We start from the raw sequence: 24521 nt of genomic DNA, 5'->3' as shown, positions 1-24521 counted from the left end.
AAAATAGAAAAATCAATTCATGAAATGTACCACCTGCTTCCGTACTTACATTACGAATGTTTATAATTGATATTCCACGAAAGGTGATATAAATAATTAACAAAAAATATACAGGAAGTGTGCTATTGGTGTGCGTTGTGTAGTAGTGTGTGTAGTACGCAATTAATTTGGAAAGATAGATAATGTTCCATAACTGTTTTCATGAATTGTGGGAGTCGAGCACGCTTCGGCACGAATTGGGTCAGCTCGCACCGGGGAAGTACCACACCCCCACAGAAAACCGGCGTGAAATAGTGGCATGCCACTGTGTTTCGTACGGTGAGTGGAGGAGCCGGAGGCCCGTTTCCTTTTCCTCACCCGTCCCAGTCCATTCCTTCTTTCCAGTCGTTAATCCATTCCTTTTCCCTTACCCCAAAAAAGCGGGCAGCGCATTCACAGAGGATCTACCTTTGCGAATGTTCATGGGCGGTGGTGATCGCTTACCATCAGGCGAACCACCAGCTCAGTTGCCCGCAAAAGTAAAAAAGTAAAAAAAAAAAAAAAAAAAGAGAATAAATTTTTATTAACTCCATCTACAAAAGAAGCTTGCGTAAATTTAATATTATAATTTCTAACCTCATACAACTACTCGTAAAAATTATGTAGTTCAGTAGTTTCTACAAAATTGATTATAACTCTGAACACCTACTATGCAGATAAATTCATATAATGGGAATAAATTTTCCAACAGGAAATATAATACTATTCCTATTTAATAAGATGAATGTACTTATTTACATATTAATATGACCATAAGCAGCGGAAAAAATTTTTTGCAAAAAATTAAGTTCGCTTATTCGTTCAGGTTTATATTTGCCTTTTCTGATATAAAAAGCATATAAAACAGCTTTTGTGTTAAACAATGTTGTTGCATTTTGCATAATCTATCTAGGTGAAATATTTACTTCAAGTGACAGTTTATTGATGGGGTCAAAGAAAATGGTCCACGTTAAATCTTTAAGTGCACATTACCTAATTACAATAGACATTAGCCTAACGACGCCATAACCTAATAGATCTAGGGCGAATACTTTGCGACAATACCTTAGGCTTATACGTCTTACTTAATTTTATCCCTACTAATTTAATAAGTTCGAAAGTAACTCTGTCTGTTTATTCTGCACGCCTAGGCGACGTCTGGTTGGTTCAGACTTAGTTTGAGACCCGAGATGCAGACAATTGCGCAGTTAAAACCTCATGAGTGTATATCTTTTCTTTCGACTACGCGGGCGAAGACTCGCACCCGCTAGTGCAGTCTGATTGAACACTGATGGGAAACTAGTATATTATATGTACATAACTTTACGTTTATGTTTTAACCACTTTCGTGAATCGTACCTAAATATCTCACGTCATTTAGGAAAAATTAATTCTGCCTAATAAATAATTACTTAATACAACAATTATTATAACGATATGTAGGTAGCTATAATATAATAAAATATAAAGAGAGAGTAATAACGACTACTTTGTCCATAAAATATATTATGCTAAGAACAAAATGATATAGCATGAATAACAATTTATTGTTACTGTCATTTTTGCCTAGGCATCCGTATCGTTTTATTAGTTTATGTATCAATTGTTTAGCGCCTTCGTGTATTTAACCGTACATTCTCCATGTTATTTATGACTTATTTAATTGTCTTTCTATCTCGTCACAATGGAGATTTTATATTATCTACACTAATGTTATAAAAAGGAAGAATTAGTATTTTTGTTTTTTAACTCGTATTGTAAACTCAAAAACTACTGGACCGATTTTTAAAATTATTTCACCATTAGAAAGCCCTAACTTCACTGAGTGACATAGGGTATATATGTATCACGGGCGAAGCCGGGACGAACAGCTAGAGATTTTTATTTTGACTTTGAGAATATAGAGTAAGTTTGAGTCTACAGCATATTATAAACTGTTTGTTTTCTTTATCTTTCAAAATTAAAAAGTTGCATAAGTATAAGTTATTTTATAATAAAACAGTGAACAGTAAATAAAATGTATTACGCAATACCATGATATTGGTAATTACAAAGATTTCGATTCTAAATTGAGGAATTTTCAAAAGTCTGGAGATATATAATTTAGATATCGGTCATATATCCACTATTAAAAATATAGTTATAAAGCATTATCATCAACGAGCTATAAAAGCTCCTTCGGGATACGAAAGCTCCCTTTATTTAACTGACGAGAATCTCTTAAATCTCTAATCTTGTACTCGCATATAATAAATATCGTAATCTGTTGTTCGAATCTGTAAGTCATTGTATCAACTTCCACTATAATGAGATATAGAGATAATTAAGGTAATTGTGTTTGCAAGTGCCAAAATGAATGTTTATGAGTAGCGAGACGTGATTGCCAAGGCTGGCTTGAGTTGATCCTAAAGTTCTCTCAATACAAACCTGCATTTGGTGTTCCTGCGCTCTTCCGAGACGGACCGTCTCTGGCAGTGGTTTTTCTTTAAAATATAAGTTTTTTTTTTGCGTGAAATGGCAACATTGTGGACTTGTGTGTTTGTTTTATTCAATTGTTATGTATTTAGTGTTAGTGATGAAGTTGAAACGGTATGAATTATTGACATGAATGATATATTTTTTTTTATTACTTCCTAGCAAATGTTATTAATTTTATAGTATGTTTATTCCATGTATAATTAAAATTAAAAATTAGTTATTTAATTTAACTAAAAGTTTTTAATAGTTAATGATGTATTAATAAACTGAAATAATTGGCCCAATTCCTGTTCACTAAACCATTACGTGCACCGTCAAAAGTTTATAGATTAACTTTTTATTTCAAAGATACTTAGATTCCTAGCCTATTTGCGTCGTAATTTTGTCAGTATATCACTTAGTACTGGACATAAAAATTAACAGGTGGCAAGAGTGTATGTTAATAATATATTTACGGGTGTAATAAGAACATTCATTCTTAATTTCGACGAAGAATCAATGTCCGTCCGTCGTGATAATATTATCGTAATTTATTTAATTATATACTGAAATGAAAGTCGATGTTATATACGCGAGGCATGTCGTAACCGGCTAATACGACCTGCTTCTCCATGTTTGTAGAAAGATCTGCGATAATCTCTTTTTACAAAAGCTCTGTCGCTCTACGAGTACCACATTTACTTCTAATGTATATATATAGCATTCTACCTAGGAAGACGTGCTTTATTTTTTATATTTATAGCATTTTTCGGATTTCTTTAAAAGACGTGATAAAAGGTACACAATTTTCGAATAGTAATAGGCGTCATATGGGAAAATTATCTTTTATATTCCATATAAAATACATAAAAATATACTTTTAATTTTTTTGCATAATGTGTGCTTTCTATTAAAAATAGTAACATTGATACTGTGTGATTTTAATATAATTATAATATGTTTCGTATTTGTTTCTTTCCAATCAACGAATAATACCTATATAAAAGTATTATTTATTCAAACAATTAAACCATTCTCATAACGTATTATCTTTGTTCTGTTTATTGTTCTCTTGTTGTTTCTGTCTAACTTTGTGCAATAAAGTATATAATATATAATAAATAAATAAACAAATATCTTATACGAAAATAACAAAAGTAAAAAACAACTGTGGTAAAATAAAATACTGAATAACTCGGCCTCACGCACAAAAAAGTTACTTCTGGTGTATAACCTCTACACTTAATAAAAACGGTTACTTAATTTAAATAATATTATTACCGTACAGTAATTGTTACCAACTATTGTCGTGATCAGGAAGCTATGTGTCATAAGATTTTCAATGGACATTGCCTACGGCCTATTAAGTTTTTAGGGACTATTAAAGTGAGTTCATAAGAAAAATTTAAACAGGACCTTGGATTATTTTAAATTGTGCTTTTGTTACATAAAATTTTAATCTAGTGTCATTATTTATCTACTGTTACATCTCTCAGAAAAAAGCATCTCTTTCATTCTATAACGGTAGTGCTTTTATTCCTTTTTTTAACATAAATATATTATGTACAAAAAATAATAATTTACTTTGTAACCATAGTAAGATCTATATCATATTGTTTTGTCACAGCAATGAAACATTTGTCTAAATTGTTTATGCAGAACCCAAGCATTTATATTCAACAGGAAAACATATCATAGGTATGCGCTATGAAGTATAATTCTTTACTTCAAGTGTGTTAGCGCGTTGCCTTTATTAGGAAATTAACTGGTCTTTGTTTATAAAATGAACAATGAAATCAATATATTAAGAAGGTTAGACAATTTAATTTCAATGCATTAGATCACTATAGTATCGGAATAATTGTAAATCAATTTTGATTTATCATAATAAAGAACCAGCTTCGTAATAACGAAAAGTTTTAAAATACTACAAATTTATTTTCTTTATTCAGTCGTTTTTGAAATGAACATATACTAGTATGTATAAGTATTTAAGTTTTTTACGAAAGCAATGGTTACAAGGAAATTGTATGACGCCAATCAGTTTTTGTGAGACCATTATATGCTTCAAAGTAACGCTATCGTTAGCTCCAATGACTTTATGTTGAGCTTAGGTTCTGATGGAGCTAAATATGTAATAAAAACCATTTCATATATGTGATGTACAGGTGAACGACCACCAAAGATGCACCATTGAACAACGGTGTCACGGTCGAAACAATTATGGTATACACCTTTAAATTATGGTTTTCATATGGAATAACGTTTAAGTGGGTGTTTTGATGATTCAACCGTTATCTATAATGACAAGTGGAGAGCCTTGACTGCATTTGCGCATGCATTGATTTGAATTAATATATTTTTTACTAAACGATACTTAGTTATTGTTGGGAAATAAAATAATAAGTTTAATATAATATTAGATTGTTTTTTATGAAAAAGCTCATTTTAGTGACGTTCCTCTAGCCACAACTTAAATTGTAGGTTCCCATTATTAAGCTAGAAACGAGATATAAATTAGTATTGATAGGAAATATTGGTTGATAATAATATTGATTGGATTTATTCTTGTTTCATTAAGTACAAATAAACGTTCTCTTTTTAAATGTGGACTATGTTTTAACCACTCATTAGTGACACCCACAATCACAATGACATAGTTCGTTAGTAAATAGTCATAGCAATTAGAATAAAATCACTCTCATTACATGTAATTTATTATACTATATATATATATCAATATTACAAACATAATATGGGAATTATAAATTTGTAACTGTTACGTTTATAATTTCGATAGTTCAATAACCGCATTAGAATATTGCTGTGCGCGAAAACATCGAACACGATTATTCTACTTAAATATCAGGTTCTATTCAATACAGGCTTATACATTATCATCGGTGGTTCATAGCGATGTCTAAATCATGCAAACATTTAAAAGGAAAAGTGTTAAAACTGTAATGAAGTCCTACGCAAACTTGACGTGTTATGCAATTTAAAAGCAGGTTGCTCAACTATTTGTGTCACATAAATAAAGACTAGAGTCGTATAAATAAGCAATGTAACAAGTAGGTTTCAAAGAATCTCTAATTGCCATTAGATAAATACATATTTCAACGTACTGAATAACATTTGTTCAATCTTATGATATTTTCCTTTTCCTAACCCTTTCTAGTCCATTCCTTCCTTGTAGTCGTCAATCCTTTCCTTAACGACAACTGAAAAGCGGGCAATGCGTTCACAGAGACACTACCTCTGGGAATCTTAATGGAAGACAGTGATCACCTAGTTGGCCGCTGTGACATAATATATGACATCATAAATAACCGTCGCAAAATCTCCCTAGATCATCTGACTACCTCTTCTAGTCTTGCTCGAAATGGTATTATACACCTTATTATGTAAATGGAATGATCATTGATGATTTTTTTTTTATGTCTTAGCGGGCAACTGAGCTGGTGGTTCGCCTGATGGTAAGCGATCACCCGCCCATGAACATTCGCAAAGGTTGGGCCTCTGCGAATGCGCTGCCCGCTTTTTTGGGATAAGGGAAAAGGAATGGATTAACGACTGGAAAGAAGGAATGGACTGGGACGGGTGAGGAAAAGGAAACGGGCCTCCGGCTCCCCCACTCACCGCACGAAACACAGTGGCATGCCACTATTTCACGCCGGTTTTCTGTGGGGGTGTCTGACAAATGATGTCATATTGTATGGGAGATGATCCAAACAATATTACTAGAGTTTATTATAACATCTCCCTTGGTACATATATTATAGCCTATGGCATCCGGGGTTTACATACCTACCTAATTCGATATTTCGATTCGATTCGGTCCAGTAGTTACTGAGAAACCTAATCTCAGTAACTACTGAAACGTCCAAACAAACAATCTATTCAGATTTATGTAACTATTTCTATAGCGTTTTCTATTGATAAAAATAGTATGAATTAGTTTTTAATGAAAACATTTTTTTTATCCTTTGACTGGGTCAGTTTTGAAGAGACCGCTAATAAGAGATAAGGTTTCCTTATGTACTGTATTTACCCCTTTATTGTATGTTAATGTAATTACTACATTACATTTGAACACGCTTTTATTAGCTTCACTTGTATTATTTTATGCTTGTATGTGATCTTTAGACTCGATTATGACTACATAAACGGACAGATTTAATTGGGACTTTGTCTACTTATCAATTATTTTCTTTCAAAAAGATTAATAATTTCCTCACGTGTACTCTGTATCTACAAGAACAAGTGAGACAATCTAGCTGGTACTAAAATTGAAGCATTTTTTTAATTACATATATTCATTATTATTATCAAATACTACATTTAAGTATTTAGCATTTAGCCTTGTGATTTTCAAAAACATGGAGTTGTTTTGTTCATAATCGAAAAATATTATTCGGTGAATGTCTCATACTTAGTGTTAATAATATCGGAATATATTGTGGTTTTTAGTACGATCTTATTTTCACCTACTATACAAAAATTGGAAGAGTACAGGACCTTCCAATTTTTGTAGTATTTCACATATATTTTTTACGTAGAATATGCTATTCATAAATTGCTATTTTTTAGACTATATCACCAGACACACCGAGGATACCATTTACATGTGTGATAGGGGCTGGCTATTCTGGCCTAGCTGTAGCGAGGTATATGAAGGAGTTAGGCGTGAACTTCCGAGTGTTCGAAGCTTCTGGAAATTTCGGTGGCCAGTGGAGGTTCGATCCCAAAGTCGGCAATGATGAGTACGGCGTTCCAATTTTCACCAGCACGTACAAAAATCTTAGGTAAGTTCAATTGATAAGAAAATTTTGTTTGATTTTAACGTTTTTCCTTTAGCCAAAAGAAGAAATTATCATATACCATATATTATACTTTTTTTTTTAGTTAATACGTTATATAAACTAAATTAGGAGTTAAAAAGGAGTTTAAATTAATCATAGTATTTTCTGATAATGCTTTACCTTTTCTTACTTAATTCTTAGTAGAGAATGAATTACTTAATTTTTATGTGGGATTGTTTTGTTAATGAACAAGCACAAACGATTGCATAATATTTAATCAAGAGAAATCATTAACTGGTTATAAGCAAATAAATTCATGTGGTCACACATTAGTTTATCAATATAAATATAAAAAAAGCTCTCAATGTCATTTTTATAACATTGCACTAAGACATCGGCTTTTACCGTAACTCTACTTTAATTTTTTATGCTTCTAAATGGCTAAAAAAATAATAATAAAATGGCTAATTGATTTCGTTCACATTTATGTTTTTTACTTGACTCCTAACATGTGTGCGTGTATCCGGATATTTTATTGCGTAATATTTAATAAAATAAGATAAAAACCGTAAGGCGTACAATATATACGTATGTGTTAGTCGAGCACGCTTGGGTACGAATTGGGCCAGCTCGCACTGGGGAAGTACCACACCCCCACAGAAGACCGGCGTAAAATAGCATTCTGTTGTGTTTCGTTCGGTGTGTGGGGGAGCCGGAGGCCCATATCCTTTTCCTTACCCTTCCCAGTCCTTTCCTTTATTCCGTTCGCCAATCCTTTCTTAATCTCTTCCCAATTTAAAGTGGGCAATCCATTTGTACAGGCGTAAGGTCTGCAATGGACCTTATGCCTCTCCAAATGTACATGGGCGGTGGTAGCGCTTACCATCAGGCGTCCCACCAGCTCCATTGCCGACTGTGACATAAATAAATACGTCTTTTTGTCTCTTGTGCCATTGTGTACTGATTGGGGTGATTCTTTAGGTACGTAAAGCTTAATTGGATAAGCTTTCCATTAATATTCAATAAATCATATTAAAAAGAAATAAAGAGTTTATCAATATCTGTATTCTAAGCAAATATTTTTCATTTAGAAATTAAAAACTTTTCAACGGATTTTAAACGCGATTTATTCATTATATTATTAACCCGACGTTTCGAACACTTTACAGCGAGCGTGGTCACGGGGAGACTCATCCGTTGAAAAGTTTTTAATTTCTAAATGTATAATACTCGCGTGAAACCAAACACAAGAAAATACTAAATATTTTTCAATTATTAGGTACTCGAGAATCCCCTAAGCTATGTGGATTGTAGATACATTTGTTAACAATGTCGGTTTATGATATTCCTGGCAAACTCAGTAAGATTTTATGATTTTATATAAGAATAAACAGGGGTATTGATATTCAGAAAACGTTTTCCACTAGGAGCCAAGGCTAAACGTTGCTTTAAATCGAAAGTAAAGTGCTTGTGCATATCAATTAGATTAGCAAATAAGGTGTAGGTAGTACAAACATTTGTCAATACGTTTCTTATTTAATTATCTTTAATTTTTTATACCATTATGTACCAGGATACCAGATGACGTTTTAATGCTCTCATGTATTATACCTAGTCTGTAATACTAATGTCTAATCTGTGAAAACTATACTAGGTAATATTAACAAAAATAAATAGGCAATGGCTAACCTAATGAGTACCTATAATGTAAAAAGTACTACATGTATCTAAGCTAATATTATATAGAGGAAATATTTTTGTTTATGTATTTACGTTTGTTATGTTTTCACAGTACTTATGAGTGACATAATATATATATGTACCACGGGCTTACCGCTAGATTTTTTTAAAGATAATTTCTATACAAGTCGTGCATTTAAAACAAATATTGATTATCGTCTTTTTAATATTTCTAACACCATATTATTCGTAAACCTCTACTTTTGTTTCCTATATATTTTATAAGAAGGAAGTTAGGATATCGTCATGCATTTTGATCTTTCACTTTCACATACTTGTATTGTGAATTAATGATATTTCTTGCAATAGGTCAGAGACCAATGGCCTTACCGATCACATTTTAACGTTATGTAAGAAAACAACTCCTTTTAATTATTAAAATTATTGTGTTATTATAAACTATAAGCTATAAGGTATTAAACGAGCGACTTTTGCGGCTCTGCTGAAAAATCAAGTTCATGTATATGTACTTCATAAATTTAAATATATTTTTAAAAGAGATTGCTGCATAATTATAAACCTTATTACATTAAACATTAATCATATTACAGAACCAACACACCACGTCAAACTATGGAGTACAGTGGATTCCCGTTCCCTGATTCAACGCCTACATACCCAACTAACACCTGCTTCTATAAATATTTGAAGTCTTTCGTGAAACAATTCCAATTGCTTGACAATATTCAAGTAAGTAAAAGCTACACATTCAAAATGAAACCCAAACTCTACTTGTGAATGGTAATTATGCTTATTGACTATAGTAAGCTTATATATACATAATGCGTTTTTTGTGTATAGTTATGTCTGTGGCATCTATTATAATTTTGTTTTTGTTAAGATATAATGCACTTTTTTGCGTTAAACTTGACGTAAATTCCACAGAACATTGTAACTTACATAAAATTCCAGAGTCACAAAGTCAATCATAAAAATATATATACACATTAAGGATGTAATAATTTATATCTTTATGAATACCTACGTGTAAATGTAAGGTATTTGTATATTATTTGCTATTCGAAGAATAGAAAAAACTCATTTTATCTTGAAACAGGATAAGTTGTAGACTATCTTTGCACTGACATGGTGTAATAAGACAATTATTATGATTAACAAAACATTAATAATATGTTACCATAATTTACTTCAAAGATTATAGGTAACGTAAGACATCTCATAGATTGAACAAAGGCAGATGATGTGAGAAACGATACAACATCAATTTATGAACATCGCTATTTACTGTAATTACACTTGCATGTTTATTTATTGAATAATGAGGTAACTATTCCGAATGAATGACGTGCTAAAGTTGATTAAAAAAGAAGTATTGAAATGATAGTTCTTACAAAATGAATGTTTGGGTACTTTTATTATATATTAAAAATATTACCAAAATATATTTTTACTAAAAGCAATATGACGTGTAGGTTTGAGATACAAAATACCAAAATCGTTTAGGCCCTTGTAGGTCTTTACACTCGCGATTTATTAAACTTAAAAACTGGTTCCGTTGTGTTAAAAGCAAGTCATTTTGTTTTTATGTCCACCATGAGACGTATGGCATTTCCATTAAGCGAATATGGTATTGTGGTTATTTTAATAAGCAGACCTGAGATATTTTAGTAAGAATATTCGTTTTTCGATAGTGTGCTGATGATAAAAGTGAATTATTGTTACATAGAGCTACAATTTGATTATCAAAGCCTATTTGTCATATACAAATTACATATGTTACAAGAATAACAATTTATCAATTAATATTTACAGATGCACAGCTATGTTAGATCCGTGAAATGGGCAAAAAATCATTGGGACTTCACATATACAAAATCGGATGAAGGCAAAAATTATACAATTCCTTGCGATTTTGTAGTTATCGCTAATGGACAGTACGTTGCAACCAAAATGCCAAAGGTCCCGGGACAGAATGTATTCAAAGGTAGCTAAAATACGTATATTTTAAAAGTATTGATTTACGATAGAATAATAATACCACAGATAATTATATACTTGATTATAAATAAAATAATAGTGACTGAACTATATGATACGTTTTTAGGAAAAATTATGCACAGTCACGATTACAAAGGTCCAGATGCGTTCGTAGGAAAGAAAGTACTTTTAGTCGGCGCTGGAGCATCCGGCTTAGACCTTGCGACGCATTTGTCGAACGTCACAGAAAAATTGGTACATAGCCACCATTTAAATTACAACCAACCGGATTTCCCCAAAACTTACATAAAAAAACCTGATATGAAAACATTCTTACCAAATGGGGTCGTGTTTCAAGATGGCACAATGGAAGAAGTTGACGTCGTTATATGTTGTACAGGTACGTTATTATAATTCTTTGACAATAAAATAACCCAAAAACCCTCGTATATTGCAGATATGAGAGCGTTTACCTTGATATTTATTGCTTTGTACATAAAATACACCGAAAACGAATAAATATACAGTTAATAAATTGATTTGGTATATATATGGCTTATGAACATTTTTGTCAAACATAAGTATAAGTTATTATTATTCGTTATAAGTTTTTATTCTCTAGAGTTTTTTTCACTCGTCATTACCTTCGATAGACATGAGACAGTTATGTTTTACAGGATATGAATATAGTCACCCGTTCCTTGACAAGAGTGCTGGCTTAACGGCTTCTGGTAAATTTGTCTTACCACTCCACCAACATATTGTTAATATCAGACATCCATCTATGACCTTCATCGGAATGGCAAGAGTGATCATCAATAGAGTTTTAGATGCGCAGGTAATAAATATTAAATACTCCTGATAGAGTAAATGATAGACCACTTTATAAAATTATTTGTTACGTAAATATAAATATATTATAATATAATATTCGTATTAAATCCAGCAAAAGCGTTATAAATAACACCTACAAATTTTAGTATTAATGTGTTTATAATGTCTTTTATGTAGTATTAATTAATTTATATAATGGACATTTTATATAACGCGGCGGAAATGGAGTAAACAAAATTTTAAATTGACTATTCAGTGACAAACAATTTTTTTTTAATCACATAAAATATATGAATACTAAAATAATTCTGCCTGTTTATCTATGTGTCTGTCTTTTTCACACCTAAAGCACTAAACCGATTCGGATGAAATTTGGTATATAGAGATAGTTTGAGAAAAGTTCCCACAGGGACGGGAACTATGCGGGAAAAACCTCGTAATGCTTATTTTTTTCTTAGACTATGCAGACAAAGCCGCGGTCTATCTATTAATATATATACGACAAGCTGCTAGCCCCGGCTTCGCCCTTGGTACATGTATACCCTATGTCACTCAGTAAAGTGTCTGCTAAATCCGGTCCAGCCGTATTTTGCGTGAAAACGTTACGTTTTAACATCTTATATATAAAATTCTCGTGTCACAGATTTTGTTGCCATACTCCTCCGAAACGGCTTGACCGATTTTGATGAATTTTTTTGTGCTAATCCGGTATCTATGAGAATCGGCCAACATCTATTTTTTATACCCCTAAATGATAAGAGTAGGCAGAACAGCGTTTGCCGGGTGCAGCTAGTACACAATATAAAATTTTCCTCTTTACAATATTAGTGTAGATAAGGCATAGTTGTATATATATTTTGTTATATATACCTACTGCATATTAGTTACATTATAGCTTCCATATAAAATGCTGTCGATGATGAAATAATGATCTCATGACTTCCATTCCAGGCAGAGTATATAGCTCGTTTGATTGCTGGCATGTTTAAGCTGCCATCACAGGAGGAGATGTTGAAGATCTGGTTACAACACGTCTATACCCTTCAAGATATGAATAAGAAAATTGTCGATGTCAACATAGTTGGCGATCAAATGGTAAGTAGAGAAGATGAATTTAATACTTCATCATGTAAGAAAGGGTTAGATATGGACACCCAAACCTTTGACTGGGTGACTTTTACTTAAGGTTATTACTCGATGTCCACATAAATTACACATATATTTAATTTGCACGATGTCGATCATTTAGATAGTGTATATAATTTCTGTGGAAGTTCCTCCATGTTTCAATACCTATAACTTCTAATGTAATGTAATAATCATAATGGCGTCTTTAGATAATAAATTATTATTTCTGTCGTGAACACATGTTGCTAGTAATATGTTATGTAAGTATACAATTTTATTATATTTCAGGATCAATATTTCGCTAACTTAACCCAAGAAGCTGGCGTCTCAAGAGCGCCGCCCGTCCTAACAGAAATAAGGGATTTCAACGCAAAATATCGTCTTGTAGATTTACTTAACTACCGCGACTATGAATACGAGTTGACCGATCCATTCCATTATAGGAAATGGTATAACGGTGGTGGAACCAAGGGATCACAATGTCCTATTGATATTGAAAGAAAATAAAACAAGTATTCCGTATCCGATAAAATAACTTGAAAATTAATTTAGAAATTAAAAACTTTTCAACGGATTTTAAACGCGATTTATTCATTATATTATTAACCCGACGTTTCGAACACTTTACAGCGAGCGTGGTCACGGGGAGTAATGTCAATAGTCATTGTTAATTGTTTAATATGAGTCACGTATCTTAGCCATCTTGAAAGAGATCCAGAACATTCTATACCGAACCGATTGATAAAAAGGTCGGTTACGGGTCTCATTTTAAATTAAAGAACGAGTATTTAAAATTGAATCACATTCAAGTTCATCACATCACATCATTCACATCCAAAGAAAATATTTGTATAAACAAATATTTTCTTTCGTGTGAAGGTGATTGCGCTATTAACAAGGTAGTGATGTGTACAATTCCATTGTTATTGTATGAATAAATTATAATGAAGATGTAATTAAATGTAGACTGTACTTAATAGGATTATTAGTGACCGCATTCTAAATCTTCTGAATTAATTAGGTAGTTAGTAATTTGCACGCTAGAATAATGCACTTTGTATTTACTAGGTACTATTATTACAATCAAGATTGATTTATTTGCTTTAGTTCCAGCCATTGTTCTCTTTTGTGTGAATAAAGTTAATACTTAATCACTGTGATGCTTAGGGGATAGGTTGTGTTGTATTTAAGAGCAATATATTTTATTATAATAGGTATGTAAGAATTTGCCAAATTTAAATATCGAACGGAGGAACCATGAAGGTGGAGAATATACATAAAAAGAAACAACGATAATTTAAAAAAAGAAATTGAAATTTTGATCAATGCATACTTCGAAATAGACATGGAATGATTAAGAAATGCAGACGTAACACGCTATAATATTAATTTAATATAATCGACTCTAGATTTAATGTTATTGACCTAATAACAACAAACATTAGTTCTCATGTTATGTTAATTACCTATAAGAACATCCCACATGAAATCCAGTATCAGTTATAAATTTAGAAACATTTTTATAAAAATTAGTAATGTATTCGTTGGTTTGCACAACCACCAGTGAAAATTACTCTTCTATTGTAAGTATTCGATATTTAAAATTTTATACAATATAGAATTATTTACTGATAAATGTTGCGAAACATATCCATAGATACATAGCTAATGTAAATATTGTGTTACCATTTATATAAAGTATTAAACTTTTTGTAATACTCCGGCATTTTTAATTTCTGAATACCTCCTCTTGCAGTGCATGCATGTCGCATTAAAATTAGCTAGTTTATATATATTACTCGCTTTATAGGGCTGAGTAGGCATATAAAGCGAGTAAGTTATCATGAAAGCTGGAATGGTGGTCACTGATCAGCCTTCCCCTTTTTTATTCCGTCTAATATAACAAGTTTTAAATGTAAGTAAGCCGAAACCGTTCATCGCGTTAGAAGATATATTGTAGATATGTGTACAAGCAACTTTTATTTACATTGTTGATACATGACATTTAAATTAAAGAAAAATAAAATATTTTACATTGTCTGTTCAATATTGTTAGAATCTGTATCAACTTCCAGTGTTCTTTCAAATGTATTATTATCTATGACTTTATAAGAATAGTTTCTGTAAGTGTAAAGGTTTTCTTTCGATAACATGTCTGCACTGCGTATTTTTGACAAAACAGGCGGCACTCTCTCAATTCCAGATTCTTTTGTTAGCTCCTCGTAATATTCATCCTAAAAAAATATTTTTATTATTCAAGATTACTATGAAGAAGAAATAAATTGTATGAGAATTATAAATTAAACAAAACGTAAATTCAACGAAGTATTCTTACCTCGCTCTCTGCTAAAAAGTGCAAATTATCCAAAGATCGACCTTTTTCCACACATTTATCTACTGCCATTTGCCATTCCTTCATCATCTCATCTCTAGATGGTAAGGCAAATTTTCCTTTTATTAAAGCGGCTACATACCGTGACTGGAACAGGCAGATGGGAAAATCACAAAACATTAGGTAAAAATAATTAATCTATACTAACATAATATAAAGCTGCAGAGTTTGTTTGTTTGGTTGAACGCGCTAATCACTGGAACTACGGGTCCGATTAGAAATATTCTTTCAGGGCTAGATAGCCCATTTATTGGAGAAGGCTTTAGGCTATACAAAATTAGGTACTACGAGGGGAAATGCTAGTCCAATATATCCTGATATTGACCATTACAACGACACAAACTCACAACATCAGAACCTCTTTATAACATAAGTATATTTCCATAGAATGTTATTATTAATTATATTTCTATAAACATTATTAAAATTCTCATTTCTCACCTGAGCGTCGAGTGCAGTTACGAGACAGGCCTTCTCAATTAACCCCACGAATAGCATTGTTGGTTGATTTATATTCACTATAAACTTATGCAAAGGCGTTACAGTTTTTGGACGCAACGTCAAACCCGTGCTATTGTCACAAAATGAATAGTTAAAAAGATACCCTGGAAAAATAAAATTAAATTAAAATTGTCAATAAATAGAAGGTCGTAAGAGGCGATATACACAAAGTTGTCCGTAATCATTACAAAGTGATTCTAAATAATAATTTTTCTATTTTTAATCTTTGTTTGGGCTTATATACTTTTTTGTGCAATTTTTTCTTACGGGTCTGTCTGATTTTGAATTGGACAAAATCACATTAATATTATAAATGTGAAAGTTTGTTTATTTGGATGTTTGTCCGTCAATCAGGCTGAAACTACTGAACGGATTTTGATGAAATTTGGACGGACAGGGTAAGAGCTGACTTCGGTGATAGGATAATTTTTTCCGGATTAAATGCTCCATTGGGATTGAACAGGAATATTGATATCTGGGCGGAGCCGGGACGAGCTTCTAGTTCTTCTACAAATAGAAAAATTCGATATACCTGTACAATATATGACGTCATCGACATTCTCGTACGTCCCGTTAACAAATGAAGCACCCGTTTCATTAAACTCTTTGATGTCTGGTTTCACAATGTAATTCTTCGGGAACTTAGTTTTTGAAAAATTGATCTTAGAATGATGGCTGTGGTATACAGTTTTAGCAACAGTAGCAACGTCTAATGTGATATCAACTCCAGAAGGTCCAGCGCCCACAATCATCACATTTCGTCCTCTATAAGGCTCCGGTTCTCTGTAGTTATGACTGTGAATTATTGTACCTGTAACATAATGTTTTAATAATGAATTTACAATGCAATGATGAAACGTTATTTTGTAACTAGTTCTATGTTGATTGTGATACCTCCTTATATTAAGAAATCCTTCGAATCCTTACTACTACAATTAACTAGAGACAGTATTTGTTTATCTTCGTTTCATGTCGCAACGGAGTGATATTGTCATACGATTTTTGTGCTTGGAAATAGTTAGGAGCTGGTGAGTAACATAGGTTCATATTTACTGCGGTGAAACATTCTATACTTATGGGATATTCTTTTAACTGTGCGTGCGATGCCGCTGGCGGAAAGATATGAACAATATAAACTCTTTTGCATATTAACCGTACTAATTATTGAAATATGTACCTTTGAAAAGCTCTTCTCCTTTAATATTTGGTCGTTTTGGTACACTGAAATGGCCGGTTCCTATGATGACGTAATCGAACTCATCCACATACACCTCGCCACTTGGGAGGTATTTATGTTTGACTTTCCATGCATTTCCAGCACGCGATATTCCAATGACATGGTGTTGGTACTGGAAAGAACAAATGTCCAAGTCATGGACACGTGGATTGTGTGATAGAAATAGAATTGTGAATGTAAGATTATGTTCATAATGAAAAGCAAGAAAAGGTTTTGAAATATAATATACAACAATATTTTCGTATGTAATCAAGATCCTTATCTCATAAATATACAGAAAGCTGTGGAAAACTCTAGTGACACAAAACTTGATCTAACCGTTTTCTACATTATTTTATTGAAAAAATATTGAGATTGTTGAATAATAAATCGAATTCGTATTCACAAAGACATACCTTGATGTACCTTTCCAAATCAAAGTGCTTCACGTAATTTTTCAAGTACTCATAGTACATCTCCCATGTTGGATACGATGGCATGTCTTCAGGAATCGGAAATCCTTTTAATTCCATTGTTGGTTTTGGTAAATTTGTTCTGTAAGTAACTACTAAATTTGAACTCTATATCGTGTTATGTGATATAAATCCTAAAACAGCTACTAAATTTTCTATTTTTTAAATTATTATATATTGTTCTTAAAAAGATATTTGTCTTCGTATTTACCTTAAATGCTTATACATGCTTGAAAATATTGGCAATCCGTTATCATAGTTTCCGACACGTGGTTCGTATCTCCAAGTACCGCCAAAATATTCGGTAGCTTCTAAAATTGTGAAATTTAGGCCTTCACCTTGGAGGCTCTTGGCTGATGTGAGCCCAGCAAGGCCAGCGCCAATTATACAGATTCGTGGGTTGGATATTTGCATCTACGACAAATAATTAACTGCAGTATTTCGTCTTTCAATCAATTTTAGTTGAAATTTTGTGAACTTCCATTTTCAGCCTTACTATACAGAAAAAAGGTTAATATTCACAGGAAAGTGAATGGAATGTAATCTACGTCTCTTGAAAGTAGAGATGTTAGCTTGGCATGGATGGCATGGATGTTGTCAGAGAGGTTGTTAAGGATTTAAACCTACTCCTAAAGGTAAAAATTTAAAATGTTTCATTGACTACTTTCTTAATGTACTATACTGATCCACTGCTTGCTAAAGGCTTCCCATAATTCCGTGTAAGAGATTTTCTAGGTGTATAGTGAAGAGAAGTGAAGTGAATGAAATAAACTTAATATATAGGTAAATAAAGTTAATTAAGGTTATTTTATTTACTTCCTGTTATTTTTAATAACAAAATTGCGTAATATAATAAGTATACAAACAATATATATATTTTTTAATATTACTGAATATATTTTTTGCATTTCTTTATTATTATTAAAATATCTCTTTCATATTATTAAACACTTTCTCGAATTTTTAAGTTCTACAGTTTATTCTCCCTTCTCGGTGTCTGGCGTTGCCACGCCATCTATTGAGATATTTAACAACTATATCAACTAATAGAAATAATATTGTGGATACATATTGTGAAAAGGTGTATTTTTTTAAGTAGTAGTATTAGAATACGACTTGCTGATAAATATTTTTTTATTTGGAACACAAAAAAATTAGATCATGTAAGCCACACTTTCAATAGGCAACTGTTCAATTTATAATATAAGTAATTACATTTAATAATTAAAGTGATTAAGCCACTGCTAGGAAAATATCTTACAATATTAATTGGTTTAAAATAATGTTAGTTATATTTTGTTTTTTATTCTTGTTTCAAAATTTCCGAACGCATTTGATGTGTATGTGATATTGTCAAATGTCACATAGGTACGAATAAATGTCATATCATTGTTTGCGGTGTCACAGTAGATAATAGGTATATAAATATAATATAAATTCGTTAAAATTATGAACAATAATTCAAAACAAAAGACTACTTATTTTAAATTGAATATGGAAAACTCTTTGAATAAACGTTTCATTAAAAGTACTGTATCAAAACGGTTATGGTTTTGTAGCTTCGGTTTAAGTGTATTGGTTATTGATTAATGTTGTGCAACTTACCATTTTTCTGTTAGACAGATTAAAAACACACTTAATAATCAATAGGTAAAAGAAAATACATCGGCGAAAGGCAGTTTAAAAAAAAAAACAACCTTTTATTCATGCGCCTTTTGTCAAAACAGTAATGATATTGACGGTTTTCGCTGTCATTTAATATATTTATGTTTTACTTTTCGTTGATAGCAACGATAACGTCAAAAGATATTTACAATTTTGAATGTTAAACATAAAATATGATAAGATTATATATGTAAAGCATTTAATATTATATAAGACAAAGTTAAAAAAATGCTAAATTAAAATGTCATCTTAGTTTGTATATGATAAAATTAACTCTTTGACATCTATTTATTAAGCGGGCTCAAATCATGACACGTAAATGTAAATGATGAAGGGAGGTGAGTATAACTAGTCTACTACATTAATTAAAAATATATAAACTATTGAAATCTAGTTTCATTATGATGTAAAACATTTTTTGGTTCAGTATTTCTTATAAAAAAAATATATCATAACCGTCATGTGCCTTATCTAATAAATATATAAATATTTATATCATAATGTAATATTAATTATTTAGGCGAAAGACAACCGTGCAAGGAAATCTTAATCACATTCAAAAATAAAAAAAAAATTGAGGATTGCCTAATCGTTTAAGATCCCACAGATTATATGTGGCCTATATATGCTTAAGAGAAGTAAACCTACATAATATGGTACCTTATCTATTGGAGTATAACGATCTTCACCTTAGAGTCATTAGATCTCCAGAAAAAAAGTAATGCTTGCTTGCTTGCTTATGCCACAGATAACATAATATTTATACTCTCATGTTTATTCTAAGATCATCACACATAACCATCGTGTCTAAGTGTCATAACTACCTAAGTGCATCAATACAAATAAATTGAAAATGAAATGTTTAATGCAAAAAGTTGTTCTGTTCCGGTTTATCACGATTAATCTGAACCATTGCGAGACTCTCGCAGACAGATAACTATTTTATTACGAATGAAAGGTCTAAAGTTACTAAAATAAACTAGATTTTTCTTCGATCGCCTACCGTAAAGAGACAAACTTGTGGGCGATATTTTCATATTAATATATCTCATTCGCATCAAGTACTAACTGTGGATTATTTAATTTGAATAATAAATGTCGTGTATATAAAAAGCAAGTAATTTATGCAATACAAAATTTACCTTACAAAAAAAAATAACCACACATTTCACAATAAATAAACACGTGACACAGCAATATTACGCACAATTTCATATTTGATAGTGTAATTTTGTTATTTTAACTATGAGTAGCTGCGCAGAAGTTAAAATAAGTTATTTGTATACAATATCCATACCACAGATAACATGATACTATACATATACTCCATAGTCCATACGCAGCTATCTAGCTATCTCCTCCACGCTTCACGCATGCTACAGTTCCGTGCCGCTTAAGAATAGTAAAGTTCGTGTTCATTGAAAAAACTTTAACGAGTTTTGTTTTGGTTTATCTATTCTAATAATAACTTTATCTAGTACTGACATATGGTTTTAAAAATGAATTATTGTTACTGATTACATAAAAATACTTTTAAATATTAATTAAACAACACGATACGGCTACAAATATAATTAAAAACTGATACAAACATAATTAATTATGTACATGTTGCACAATACTTAAACAAGTTATATATTATGATATAGTTTTTAATAGCGCCAAATAAACCTACATTTTATGCATGCAAATATATGAAAAAAAATATGAGGAATAGGGGCCCCCTTGGATTCGATTGCCGAGACGAGATCATGGATGACCGATTGTTAAAACATTGCCTCGGTATGGCAAAAGATGCAAGTTCGAATCTCGCCTTATGATCGAGTCTATAAATTTTTATTCTATACAAAAAGCCTTAAATACTCATTAGTTCGAGCTTTTTAAAAACTAAAGCGAAACCAACTGCATTTAAGTTCACTCAATTACCTACGTCAATTATTATTACATACAGTATTCAAGAATATAGTTTTAAAAAGTGTGAAACAAATTAATTTACTAAATATGCATTGATTTAGAGGTTCTCGCTCAAACTAAAATGATAAAACTAGTCAGAAAGCAAACTGGGGTCGGCCGGCATAGAAGCGAAAATTAGATTTGCAAGGGGACATTCGACAACGACAACTGAATTATATTTTAAATTGACCATGTAAAAAGAGAGAAGTAGCAAGATCGTAAGAAGGGTATGCGGAAAATAAAACTTTCTGATATGTAATAAAAAAATATTATGTATATAACGTTTTTCCTTTTTAATCGTACGCTAATTGATATACTCGTATATACGTATTGAAATCGCTGATAGAACCACGGGCGATGATAGAAACAAACTATCCCATATGGATTTGTTAGGAATTAAAAAAAAATGTCGGTCTCAAACTATTCTCTCTTCAAATAACATTCAAATTGATGATGCAGTTTAGTCGTACTACGTATTATATTTTTATCTGTGGTCGTACGTAGTAAAAGTGTTCACTTGCTTTCAAACTTATAATATTAGTTACAACACTATTAAATTAGCAGATTGCAAATAAAATAACCGATATTTACACTGTTACCTCTATAAATTTCGACGCAAAAAGGACGGGGTGTTGTAAGATTGATTTGTCTGTGTCACGAAAAGCTTTTATAGTTTATAACTTTGTTTTTATCTTATTTGATTTTTTTTGTATTTATATATAAATATTTTAAACTTGTTGCTACAATTGTTTACTAAAACTAGATTTTTAATTCGCACGTGCACCATTACCTACTCCCAATCTCTATTTTTAAAGTGATTACTGTAATACGAATAATATTCATAATGTAGGATTTGTCAGCTTACATAATAGTGCTACTGAAGTGTTTTAACAGATAGGAAATTCAATACTGGGGATGTTCAATTCTTATGTGGTTAAGTTTACAATTAAGGTGGACCGCCGATTTATCTGTTTATTCGGTCCATACATTACCGCCCCTCCTAGATTAGCCAGCTGAATTTGAGGGTCACAGAATCACCGCCTATTCAGTCTTTCCAATTGGAACCAAAATCACATTGAATTTTTGGATTGCACAGAGGTGCATAAGAATATTAATTTGATTATATAAAGAAAGGCTTGGTTGCTAGATACTTGTTTTTTTTAATTTAAGCTACGAAGATTAAAGACAATAATTATTATGAGTGAAATTTTATCTAAATTATAAGTAGGCACAGCACCACTAATATTTTAAATGATGAAGTGAAAAAATAACTTTAAATACATATATTGTGCTCCTAATATAATACTGTTCCTAATATTGTTTCTTTTTTTCACGTCGCAACGGAGCGATTTTATGGTATAATTTGTGTTTCTGGAGATAATTCGCAGCCTAGAGAGTAAAAGAAGAAATTCCTCTCACAATATATGGGCGAAAAGTTAATATATATTCACAAATAATAGGAGCGCTTAATAATTACATTTATTCTCAATTAAGACACATTTATCGTCTAAACTACTTAATGACAGTGATATCTGTTACCTTCATTTCACATAGTTGCTCACATTATATTCAAATTCAGGAGCTAATAAACTTGGAATTCGCCCTTACATCGATAACTGGATGCTTGCTCTATTAAATTTCCCGTTAATGGATAAATACTTGACCATTGGTGTGTATAATCGAATGTTCATACACATCTGTTTCGATATCCAATACTGAGCTCTAAATTCATGCAATGTAGACCATTTTTGTTTGACTTCACTTTTGTCAATATAAAGTGAACCATCATTTTTGGCTATAGTTTTTTTATGTTTTGCTTCAATCAAAATTTGGAAATATATATCAATCGTTATTGGTCGAATTGGTCGAACTTTGTGATATATTTGTACCACAGATAACATCTTATATATATAAAATTCACAGTGCCACAATGTTAGTGTATATGTCTAGTACCTTCCTAGGTTGTTTAACGTTGTGGCTTTTTTATCTGTATGTTTATCATCTTACGTAATAAGTAAGGAGATAAAGTTGGCTTAGTCTCGTCACGTCTCGCTAAAGAAGGGCCAATGTCCAGTACCATGTTTGAAATGCATCTAATATGATTTGGCAGAATATTTCATGAGAATAAATTCATACAAATATTAGATAAATGTGCGCTAAACAGCCCATTAAAATGGTGACGGTCATGCGTATAACAGACGAGCGACCGCATCGTTACCTATAGTCCTTTGTGTCCGCTGGCCATCCGCAACTTTAACTAAAGCAAACTTCGCAAAATTTAACAATATGCGTGATTATAGACGTGTGAAACACGAAACTTGCAGATGGACCGCAAATAATACAGTAAGAAATATAGACGCTACTAATTTTGGTAACCATTGGTAACCAAAACTTGCTATTAAAACAAAATGTAGTTATACCATATTGTGAATATGTTACATGTTGTGAAGATGTATAAGTGTCATCGTTCGATTAAACAACGTTAGTCTTTACCACGTTGTAGGTGGTCGAAAATTTGTGAACTATCCCAACATAGTACAATGAAATGATGAATGAATAATGGTTAAGAATCTATAGAATATTAAACTATGAAGTTTAAAAATTCGTCGATTTTAATTAGCTATCCGCAAAATTCCAATTATCCGTGATTAATTAACATCAGTTTTATTAGTGATGCTCTTAACTTTAGAGCATTAGAGCACTTGTTGATAGATACTTTAGAGTCTAATATATCTATCTGTCACTGTGTGTAGTAACAAAACAAAAATGTAGATTTTCAATGAGACATTTTTCAAAAAAGTGACAAGCACATATGGCCACACAAAATACTTTCAAATATAAATCCAAAAATCTATATTTAAATGTCACCGCTGAATAGCTTAGATATTAATAGACTCGCGTAAATATAATATGGACGATTTGTAAGGACATAATAAATAATAAGCATCAGACAGGATGCCGCATTATCAGGCGGGAGTGCAATTTGTCGGAGTAATGGAAAAATTCCATGGAAATCGGCCGACGCCTCGCCTCTGCTACGTTCACTCGAACTCAATGCAATTTCAGAACCTTGTTTTGCACGTGGAAATTTATTTTTTCTTCTGAACGTAATATAAAGTTTTTTAACATTTACTTATTTTCGAATTAATGATCGAAACTTATATTAGGTAATGAGAAAGTCATTCCTATATTACAAAAGCACTATAATTATTGGTAATTAAATAAAATACATCAACAACACAACAGCATCAAGCAAATTCCTGAGGTAAATAAGTATGTATTGACATGCTTTCATCTTAATTCTATCGCACGCTCTGTAAATCAAAATGTATGTACACAATTAATCAAAACGAGAAAGAAAATCTCATAGAATTGGTCTAATTTTACTTTTATATCCTTACCTG

The 24521-nt window shown here is 31.5% G+C and overlaps 2 protein-coding genes across 2 annotated transcripts; one reads left to right on the top strand and one right to left on the bottom strand.

Annotated features, from left to right (window-relative positions):
• Positions 1-2432: 2432 nt before the first annotated feature.
• On the top strand, positions 2433-14193 carry LOC119828431 (senecionine N-oxygenase-like). The gene is made up of 9 exons (XM_038350576.1): positions 2433-2607; positions 7066-7280; positions 9569-9707; positions 10791-10962; positions 11083-11355; positions 11633-11793; positions 12741-12884; positions 13206-13465; positions 13571-14193. The coding sequence occupies exons 1-8, from the start codon at positions 2533-2535 to the stop codon at positions 13422-13424; spliced, it is 1398 nt and encodes a 465-aa protein (XP_038206504.1). The 5' UTR covers positions 2433-2532; the 3' UTR covers positions 13425-13465; positions 13571-14193.
• LOC119828432 (senecionine N-oxygenase-like) lies at positions 14032-19254 on the bottom strand. Its single transcript, XM_038350578.1, has 8 exons — positions 19105-19254; positions 17711-17913; positions 17443-17581; positions 16988-17159; positions 16343-16621; positions 15751-15914; positions 15253-15396; positions 14032-15151 (listed from the first exon to the last, which is right to left on the bottom strand). Exons 1-8 carry the CDS (start codon positions 19105-19107, stop codon positions 14948-14950), a joined length of 1308 nt encoding a protein of 435 aa, XP_038206506.1. The 5' UTR covers positions 19108-19254; the 3' UTR covers positions 14032-14947.
• Between the last annotated feature and the right edge of the window lie 5267 nt (positions 19255-24521).

The sequence above is a fragment of the Zerene cesonia genome, chromosome 8, assembly GCF_012273895.1.
Source record: "Zerene cesonia ecotype Mississippi chromosome 8, Zerene_cesonia_1.1, whole genome shotgun sequence".
Classification (NCBI taxonomy): Eukaryota; Metazoa; Arthropoda; class Insecta; order Lepidoptera; family Pieridae; genus Zerene; species Zerene cesonia.
The sequence above is the reverse complement of the archived record's forward strand: the minus strand, read 5'-3'. Positions and strand labels throughout refer to the sequence as shown.